This window comes from Cyprinodon tularosa, unplaced genomic scaffold (genome assembly GCF_016077235.1).
Source record: "Cyprinodon tularosa strain WSP-4 unplaced genomic scaffold, ASM1607723v1 ctg238, whole genome shotgun sequence".
In the NCBI taxonomy this organism is placed as follows: domain Eukaryota; kingdom Metazoa; phylum Chordata; class Actinopteri; order Cyprinodontiformes; family Cyprinodontidae; genus Cyprinodon; species Cyprinodon tularosa.
In genome coordinates this window covers 334,812-345,718 of record NW_024038890.1, presented here as the reverse complement: position 1 = coordinate 345,718, position 10,907 = coordinate 334,812, and the positions used below count along the sequence as shown (strand labels likewise).

Genomic DNA, 10,907 nt, shown 5'->3' with positions numbered 1-10,907 from the left:
CTTAGGTCACAATAGCGTCGCCATTTTTGCAGCTCTTTGTGCGCCTCCGTCTGCTAAATTTCCCCCTGTTTTTAGCACGTTTTACGTCGACTTTTGATTCACATCTGTTGACAAAATATGCAAGGATACAGAGGCCACCAACAGAACCATGGACCCAACCGTTCGGGGAACCAACAAAAGGGCGAAGGGCCTAACAGCAACGGGCAGCAGCCGGAGCAAAGGGACAAGACAAACCCCAACGCGGCCTTAACGCTGGACATGCAGAGCTTCAGGAAGCCTGGAGAGAAAACCTTCACCCAGAGGAGCAGGCTGTTCGTGGGAAACCTGCCCACCGGAATCACCGAGGATGACCTGGCTCAGCTGTTTTCTAAGTACGGCAGCGCCAGTGAGATCTTCGTGAACAAGGAGAGAGGTTTCGGCTTCATCCGACTGGAGAACAGGATCATCGCGGAGATCGCCAGAGCGGAGCTGGATGATTTCTCATTCAGAGGCAGACCTATCCGGGTGAGGTTCGCCACACACGGCGCCTCTTTGTCCGTGAAAAATCTGCCCGAATTTGTGTCCAACGAGCTCCTGGAGGAGGCCTTTTCCGTCTTCGGCCAGATAGAGAGAGCTGTAGTGATTGTGGATGACCGAGGGAGGCCCACAGGGAAAGGCATCGTTGAGTTCACCGGGAAGCCAGCAGCCAGAAAAGCTTTGGATAAATGCAATGATAGCGCCTACCTCCTCACAGCTTTCCCCCGGCCAATCACCGTGGAGCCCATGGAGCAGTTCGACGAGGACGAGGGGCTGCCGGAGAAGCTGGTCAACAAGAACCAGCAGTATCACAAGGAGCGAGAGCAGCCTCCCCGGTTCGCCCAGCCTGGATCGTTTGAATACGAATACGCCATGCGCTGGAAGGCCCTGATGGAGATGGAGAAACAGCAGTACGACATGGTGGACCGCAACATGAAGGAGGCGCAGGAGAAGCTGGAGTCCGAGATGGAGGCAGCCAGACACGAGCACCAGGTGATGCTGATGAGGCAGGACCTGCTGAGGAGACAAGAGGAGCTGCGCAGGATGGAGGAGCTCCACAACCAGGAGGTGCAGAAGAGGAAGCAGGCTGAGCTGCGACAGGAGGAGGAGCGCCGGAGGAGAGAGGAGGAGATGAGGCTGCGCAACGAGGAGCTGATGAAGAGGCAGCAGGAGGGCTTCAGAGGAGGCTTCTCTGACAACAGGGAGCAGGAGATGAGGATGCACATGGGAGGTCACGGCATGCCCATGAACAGAAATTCCCTGGGTGGGAGTTCAGGAGCTGCAGGTGCTGCTGGCATGGCTGCTGAGAGTTCTCCTTTGATGGCTGGGCCAGGGGGCAGCAGCCTGCCTGTGGGGGGCCAGGGTGGCTTCCCTAGAGGGATGCCTGTGCCTGGGCCTGGAGACTATAACAAGCAGCGCAGATTTTGAATTGCATGTCTGTATTTTGTTTCCACATTTTCAGCTCACTGTATGTTAAGGTTTAAGGCAATGGATATGACCCTTAAACTTTTAAAACCCTTTGTTTATTTGTACTTTTGGTATTTTTGAGTACTAATGCGTCGTTCCAAATGAGCCATGTATTTTACTTCTTTTTTGTTAGGAATAGATAATTTGGATTTGTTTGAGTCTATGTTACATTTTCTGTAATAAATTCATCATTCCCTTGAAAAAAAAATGAAGTGTATCAGTTCAGGATAGAGGTTAGCACCGGTCAGGCTGCGGATACGCTTGGTGATGTCTGCTGACAAAATCAAACATACGAGGAAGAAAACTGTACTGCACATTTTTGGATGCCGCGTAGTTTTAAATCCAACAGAAACTGAATTATCATTGTTAAGCGCATCATTCACATTTAATGCATTAAAACAAATGTCCCTGTAGTTTATTTGATTTGTTATTAAATGCAAAAAATGTGTCTAAAAGCTGCAGGTTTAAAAGTGTGAATTCTTGATGCATCAAATATCAATTTGTTTCTTATCTTTGACAAGCGTAAGTAGTGAATATTAGGTAATTGTGGATGATTGGGGATTTTCTACATAAAATATCTCATGGGCCAGTCTGGGAGTCTGGTGATTTAACTTTTAATAATGGTATTAAAAAATAAAAGAAATGCAAATTGTTTTTATTTCTTTCAACAGAAAAGCAAACAAATGGTCCCACTGCTCCTTAAATATTAAAACTTGATTAATTGTTGCCTGGATTGATTCTTTTTCATACAAAAATATAAAAGATTTAGGTTTAACATTTACCTATTTTAGCATCGGTTCTAAACTGAAAAAGGTATACGTTTCCCTTTAGCCTCTGATAAGCTGGACGCAGGGACCAGATGGAGGAGCTGAGCTGGAACATTCCTCACCTTAAATTGTAAGAATGAAACATAACCTTGGCGTACCTTAATTCCTACAGCTGAGGCCTTATTGGCAGAGGTGAAAGCTAAAAAGAAACTCATCTAAAGAATGAGGAGACAAAAAACATTTTATTAGGTTTTAATTGGAATGCACAGGTGACAGTTTGAATATTAAGTAGAATCTCTTTATTATTTTATATAAAGTGTAATCCTACATACTGAAGTACATTCAAACTTTTATGCAAACAATCATTTGAATCTGCTTAGATGGACTCAGTGACCCAGAACCTCCGAGCTGGTTTATTTATGATTAAGGTGCCAATGGTCACAGAGAGGAAGGAAAATTATAATGATGGAGAAAAAAGAATTAGATAAAAACTTGGTTCTTTGCAAATGAAATAATTGCAAAATTGAACTATAAAATTAAAAAAAAATTTCCTAACATCTCAATTGTACAGTTACCTCTTTCAGATTTCTAGACAAATTTTCTCCGGTATATCATGATTTAATGCTAATGTACAGTATATACCAGAGGTGTATTACCTTCATAGCCCAAAGAGCCGCTTTGTCCTTAGTCTAAATAAAATGCTTAGAGCCATAAATTTTCTTTTAAAAGTCTTTTAGCTTTAAAAATCAAATCTTTTTTTTTCACATCAGAGGATACATACATTTTTTTCTATGGGATTTTTTTATATCTGGCATGGTTAGAACAAGTATTTATTTGTAAATGGCTGTTTTTCTTGTTTTTTTTCCTAAAAAAAACTATAATTGAAACATTAAAGGTGTGTTGAGATCTGGTTTAAATAGGATTTGGCATGTCAGGCTTTTTAGTGATTGGCCATAAAATCTGCTATTGGTACAACCCCAATCAAAAACTTCATAAGTACCTTAAGGGCCATTCTCATGCTTACATTCAAAGTAGTTTTTCAGTAAAAAAAAAAAAAAGGTTAAAAACTTCCGTATTTTAAAAACATGAACTGAATCTGTAGTTATTAGACCCCACAACAATGCTTATTGCAGAAAATCAGTCATGGTTCTTAATCAGTTTCCAGACTCAAAATGTGACTTTTTTTTTTTTTTTGGAAACTTACCAAATGGGATAGAAATAAAAATAAACAGCTAACTCTTGATTTGCACTGAGTTATTAAGAATTTTGTCCAAAAGAAAAACAAACATTGAATAAAGAATGAGTTCCTTAAATCTTTTGCAGGAACTAATAATAATGTTTGGTTATTTTCCCAGGTTTTTATTGTCATTACACTCACAAGTACAGCACAACAAAATCAACTCTCTACATTTAACTCTCCCCATGGGGAGCAGTGGGCTGCCATTGCGCGGCGCTCGGGGATCAGTGTGGGGTTAGAGGTCTTTGCTCAGAGTGGCAGTCTGTGGGAGTGGGGCTCTAACTCAGAACTCTGACATCAAAGCTCTATGCCCTAATCACAAAGTCGCCACCCCCCACACTAACTAACCGCCCACTAAATTATAAATATCTCAATTTTTATGGAGTATAGATATAAATCATCTATAAAGCAATTGCTGCCATCAAACATCTGAAAGAGTCACGGTGTGGAAACTGAAAGAGTGTAACCACTCCCTCTCACTGAGGTGATGAGATCGGAACGCCTTGTCTGACTAGAGTCTGGTTTCCTGAGCAGATGAGCTGCTTCATCAGCTAACATTAGCTTTTTAATGTGCAGTTTAAAATACCAGCAGGTGACAAAAATCCCCCTGGATAGGTGTTTAAACAAATTAAGCTAAAGTCTAGCTGCTTTAGATTTGTTTCTTTGCACATTTTTCAACATCTGCTCCTGTTTTTTTTTATTTAATTTAATTCAGTAATTTAAACGGGGAAGAAGGCAAAGCCTTACGGGAAGCTCCACAGATAAAGTAAAGCCATTTAATGTCCGCAATTCTGTTTGTATTACAGCACGATAAACCGAAGTAGAGATAATACGAATACGATTTATGACAGAGAATTTCAAGGAGTATAAGTGGCTTAGATATGAACGATGTTTAAGTGTGACATTTCAAAATACAAACCCATCCTTCATCTACTGTTTGCCCATCAGATGCCTATCTCCAGCAGCATATATATATATATATATATATATATATATATATATATATATATATATATATATATATATATATATATATATATATATATATATATATATATATATATATATATATATATGTATATGTATATATATATATATATATATATATATATATATATATATATATATATATATATATATATATATATATATATATATATATATATATGTATATATATATATATATATGTATATATATATATATATATATAGACACACCATTTGTCAAATCTGGACTTGCGGAACTCAGAGAAAATCATCATGTGTTTAAATAGAAACTCTTAGATGAATTCTAGACCTGGATTCAAACCCAAGAACCTCTTGCTGCAAGGCAACAGTGCTTCAATCTGCGCCACCATGGAGCCAGATTAACAAATTGCAGCCATCACTACAAAAACAGCATCAAAAACATATTCTGTGTCTTTAGTTACAGATAAAAAAAATTAACTGCAAAATAAGTGTTTTTCTTACTTTTCTCTTCAAAAACAAAAATCTAGATACAGTTTGGGATAATTGTAAAACCCATTTATTACGTCCATACAATAGTGTTATATGGTTAGGGATGTTATTCTAACTGATAATGAAGATGGGGCTAACAACCCCTGTTATCTAAGTCCAAGGAGTCAGATTGCTTTGTGATAAAGCCTAAAGAGCGCTGTGGAAAAAAAAACCGATAAGGAAGAGACAGTAAAGAGGGGAAAATGTTATCTAGATGTAACATCTGTGAACTCAAAAACAATTGAAAAATTTTTTTGAGATACACTGAACCCTGAAGGACAGAAGACCCGATTTTCCTACTGCTCACATTGTCTAAGGTTCAAATATCTGCTTATAAAACCAATGCAGATGAACTAACCATTAAAATAGATCATTTTGAATTCACATTTATTTCAGTTTAACTACGAACATATAAGATGTGCATTTTTATTTTAGAATGGATTTATTTTTTTAAAGTAGACTAACACAGTCATCCCTTACTGCATTTTTCATGAGAAATATACAGTATTATTTAAAATATATCCAGTATGTGAAAGTTCTGCCTTCAATGTAAAAGTATATTTCTACACTATAAACTTTAGCTGTTTTGTTTACACTTAATTTATTTTTCAAACGTTTTTAATGTGTATCACAAATCACAAAAACTTATTTCTTTCAAGTAAATGTTATTTTTTGTCATTATAATTATTACAGACCCTACAGAAATAATTATATACATTTTTACCCTTTTTCTGTCATTCCTACTACTTCAAATTGTAGTTGCCATGAATAATACAAATAGAATAACTTTTTGCAGAGGATAAAATAATGTGCCTGAACTGCTTAAAGCCACATTATGTTGATGATTTTTTTTATTTTTTGTAATCTTGATTAGTTTAAGAGCCCTCTGGGTTAAAAAGATGAAGTTTAATTAGTTCAGACAAAACAGAAATTTGAAGTCCAGGTCCTACCAGCGACATGAAGCTTTAAGGACAGATTGAACATGTTAAACAAGGGTGTTTTTTTATGCCATTGTTGTCAAATTATAAGATAAAGTTGTCCTGTATTCAGATTTTTATTCAATTATTCAATTCAAGTAATGAAAGGATTACCTGAGAGGGAACTGCTGGTATTTCTATTCATCTAGAGTTAATGTTGAACCTTTTATTAACAGCTTTTATTACACGTATGATTAAGACTTGTGAAAACAAATAGCAACATGTTTTATGAATAGTTTGAAACAAAATAAATTATAGCATTCTCCACGCTGGCTAGCATCTCTGAAAAAATCTGCAAAAAGGCCTTTAATGAACACAATTGTCATCTCACCTAGAAAATAAGTCATCTGTTTCCCAGGAATATACAACTGCATTCAATAAATGAGAACATCTGTTCAGTCGTAGCTTATCCATCCCCATCATCACCCTTAAGCAAATAAATATCGCTAATAAAAGAATATCTTTCATTGATCTGATTTAATATTAAAATAATAAATATTTTGCTTTCATTAAATGTAAATGAAATATCATTTTAAGGAACGGAAATAAAAGCTTGCAAATATCAGCTGGTGTGAAATGTATGAAGTTACTGATATAGATAATAATATTGTACTTTATTTAATGGTTTTGTATAGGAGGTGACTCAGGTCTTAATTTCTCTAATAGGAAATACATGGAAACATCATTCAAGCAAGGTGCAGCTAAACTCTAAATATCTGCAGGGAAATAATTTTAGAGTTAAAAATGTTTTTTTTTTATGGTGCACAAATATAAAAGAGCAGGAAAGTCTTATTTTATATGAATGAATCATCTCCATTTGTGAAGAAGTTGGTAGAAATCTAAATTTTGCATTAGGCGTCTTTTTCTTTCTTCTTTTTTTTGCAAATCATTTTTCTCTCTAATGTAGCTGTAGCTTGTTATAGTGCTGTTAGGTTTTACATAAAGGATAGATATTAAGCTAATTTAGCAAACACACCATTGCTGCACAAGGTCAGTTGATGCCATGTTTGCTTTCAGGAAGAGCAAAGTAGTTAATATAAAACATTGTTTAGACCAGATGTGGGCAGAAAGATGACAATCTCAGATAGTGAGGACTTAGAACATGCTGACAATCTGCCTTCTGTCTATCGCTAGTTTATCTGGTCGTTTGCAGACTGATCAGATTCATGCTCCTGCTTTTTTTTTTATTATTGAAGTAATAAGAACACATTTTACTGGAAATTATCGTTTTATAAAATATTCTGGATAGCGGAATAAGTGTCAGAGTTTCTCCATTTCTAGCACTCATATACTTATGGTTAAATATTTAAATGTGTAAGAATGAAATGCTAAAGTTAGCTCGTACTGTGTCAAATTTGCAAATCCTAAATGTCATTGTTTTCACATTGATTATTTATTTTGGTTACCATTAATTGAAATCTTACACAAATGACGTACTTTTAATGGATCATGGATCCATCTGTTGCTGCCAGATTAGCAACCAAATTGAAAAAATAATGTTCTTAATTACTTTCACATCTTTTTAATTAATTAAACATCTCATATTATCAAAGATAGATTTCATTGTCAGTTCATGTTCGATTATTTTTTGAAACTGGAGAAAGATATATATATATATATATATATATATATATATATATATATATATATATATATATATATATATATATATATATATATATATATATATATATATATATATCTTTTATATATATATTGAATTGTCGTTGTTTCGTTTTTTTAATTGATCATTGTAATCATGACTGGTAGATCTTTTTATATATATATATATATATATATATATATATATATATATATATATATATATATATACGTAGATATATATATATATATATACGTATATATATATATATATATCTACGTAGATATATATATATATATATATATATATATATATATATATATATATATAAAAAGATCTACCAGTCATGATTACAATGATCAATTAAAAAAACGAAACAACGACAATTCAATCCTTAAAAAAAGAGTGAATTCTAAAGCATTGGAAGATAAATGCCAAAATCAGCTTCTTTATATCTCATTAAAAGACAATATACAAATAAAGTCACGTTAAAACCGGATCTGAACGCAACAATAAGTGGATCAGCATGAGACGGCAGTTAAGACCCATCGTTCGACGCTTTGAAATCTGCTCTCTATGAAATAGTATATTGAGCATATTTATCTGTACCTGCAACTTATCAAAGATTGATAAACCAGAACATCTGGCCCAATTCTTCTTCATATCTCCCCATTTGCTTTTATAATAAAATTTCACCATCACCTTTGGCCTGGTTATGCAGCCAGTCCTGTGGTGTAACTGCAAAGTCTGGACTGTCTCCCACTATCACCGCACTAACCTTGACATAAAGTGATAATATAATTAATCACAAGGTTGATCTTAAATAGGAGATATGAGTCAGGAAAGGATTTATCAGCTTGTCTGCGCGCAGGGTGGCCACCCAGTATTGACAACATGTAGAATGAACTATGAACAAACAAAGGGCATTTAGAGAAACTAGACAGAACATGTTTTATTAGAAAGAATGACGTGCACTTCAAGGTCATGTTTAAACTACATCCTTACTGCACCTGCTGTGTTCAAAGTGTGCAAAAATGTTTTATTATTCTGACTTTTTTACAGAACAGCTTCTCTTTTAGATCAGTTCGGTTTGCCAAAAATTCTTTAAAATATATTTATATCATATATTTATTGATACCCTGTGCAATTACCTGTTTCACTATATTTGACACCCAGTGCACTAATTATATATATGAATTTAAATATCCATCTATATAAATGCCCATGTAAACACCCTGTGCAATAACACTGTATATATATCCTACTATAAAAAAAAAAAAAACTCATTTGTGGATGCACTGTATATACTATATATTTCACACAACCTTTTTCTTCCTTGTGGCACATTCTTCTTGTTTGATTATTTGAGCTGATGTAAGGACATCAATAAAGTCAATCAATCAATCAATCAATAAAAATAAATTAAGTGTCCTTCCTCTCTAAATTACAGAATAATAAAGATTAGATTGCTTTCATTATTGTGAAGTAAAATGAGCACTGAGAGTTGATATGCAAAGAAGAAAAAGTTTTATTTTACTCTGCAGAGGAGAACGACACAAACAGTGGACCTGTTAGTGTGGCTCTGGTGGGGTAGTTTCCCACCCCTGCATATAAAGATAATTCTCAAACACAAACATTGGATCTTAACAAGAGAAACAACTTTGAGTTCATTAAAGTCATACATTTTTCACTAGTCAGATAAAAACATTTCAAAGCAGCTTTCTCTTCCATTCATGGCATTGGGGAGTCTTAAACACCTGGAAGGGCATGTATCTATATTTCACCCTTGTCTAGAGTTAGGAACGGAAAATTCGCAACCGCTCTCCGTCATCTCACTACCAACTCCCCACATAGCTTCCACCAACATAGAAAGGTTCAAGGTAACTTATAATTGGCTGAGAAAAGGCTCAGTCTAATCTCATCTCTTATATTAGTCAAATTCAGAAGTTCCTACTCTAGCCTTTACTATTTATCAGGACTACATGGAAAAGTGCATGAGTTGTGTCAAAGACATGAAGCAGTAATCAGAACTGTTGCTCTGCAGCATTGTTGTTCTGAGCCACTGATATGGGGGCTTCTGCTTAGAATTTCCATATTCTGATTATGAAAGGAGCACATTTATAGGCAAAGGATGGATGGGTTCACGTGAAATTTGGTATCTATTCACACTGCAAAAAATGGAAATCTAAGAAAGTTATTCTTTTCTTAAAATAAGTGCATGTTTTCTCAAATTGAGGACGAAAGTGAGACACTATGCCAATGGAACAAGACAATTTACATTTAAAATAAGAAAAAAACTATTGCATTGTCTTATTTCAAGTTCATATTAACTAATTATCTTATTTTTAGACTAAAGATACTAATTTCATTGGCAAATCATCTTATTTACCTACTCAAATTAAGGGTAAATACACCTAATTTAAAAATTGTTTACTTTTTTTAGATAGTTTTTGCAGTGTAGGTATTTAGGTTTGTTCCTTTCTTCAGACAGAAATTGTCAGGTTTGTACTCACTGGGCTTCCCCACACAGCATTTCAACTCTACTCACAAAGAATTCTCAGAATCTAAGATTAAAACATTATTTTGGACACTTAAAAAGATTCACTTTGTTGTTCTTAAGCCATTTTGTAACCATTTTGTCATTTAGATTCAGGTCTTTGTTTTATTAGAGGAACCATTTGCCTGGCAGATTTTTGATTCATGTAGAATTCTTTTCTGATGATACCTTTTGTTTGCTTAAGTTCACCAGTCCCTCCAGCAACAAAACACCCACACAACAACATGATGCTGCAAACCCTCTGCTATTTACATGTGTTTCAATATTTGCAAGCTTCCCTCCCTCCCTCTCAAGACAAATGAAATCCTTAAAGAATTATGTTTGTCTGAATCAGAACTACAGGACATGCTTCTGGTATTAAAGGATTTGTTTTGCTAATTTTGAAATATTGGCTCCTTCTTTACTAAGTGGCTTTTCAGCCCATGCTTAATATTAAGCACCAAAACAGGTTCATCTCTGGAACAGCCAACTTGTAAAAGTGCTGCTAATATTTTCCTGTTATCTTGCCCTTTTTTTCATAACGTCACAAAATGAGTAGAATTTTTAAGGCGTTGTCTTTGTTTACATTTGCAGGTGTGTCTTAATCTAATCCAGATTTTTAAAACCTGCCTTCCTGGATCAGATTAGGTAAAACTTTTTAAAATTAGCCATAACTTTACCACTATATGGGCTTTTCTAAATTGTTGGAGGACACAGCAATATATTAAAAAAAGCTCACTGAATCTAAGATTAAAACATTATTTTGGACACTTGAAAAGTGTCCAAAGTGTCCTTTGTTTTTCTTAAG

At 34.9% G+C, this 10,907-nt stretch overlaps 1 protein-coding gene across 1 annotated transcript; it reads left to right on the top strand.

Moving 5' to 3' along the window:
• On the top strand, nucleotides 1–2,134 carry nono (non-POU domain containing, octamer-binding). Its single transcript, XM_038287283.1, has one exon. It carries the CDS (start codon nucleotides 118–120, stop codon nucleotides 1,441–1,443), a length of 1,326 nt encoding a protein of 441 aa, XP_038143211.1. The 5' UTR covers nucleotides 1–117; the 3' UTR covers nucleotides 1,444–2,134.
• Nucleotides 2,135–10,907: the final 8,773 nt, after the last annotated feature.

Coding starts and splice junctions, on each gene's coding strand:
- nono (XM_038287283.1), top strand. CDS start 118: ATGCAAGGATACAGAGGCCACCAACAGAACCATGGACCCAACCGTTCG.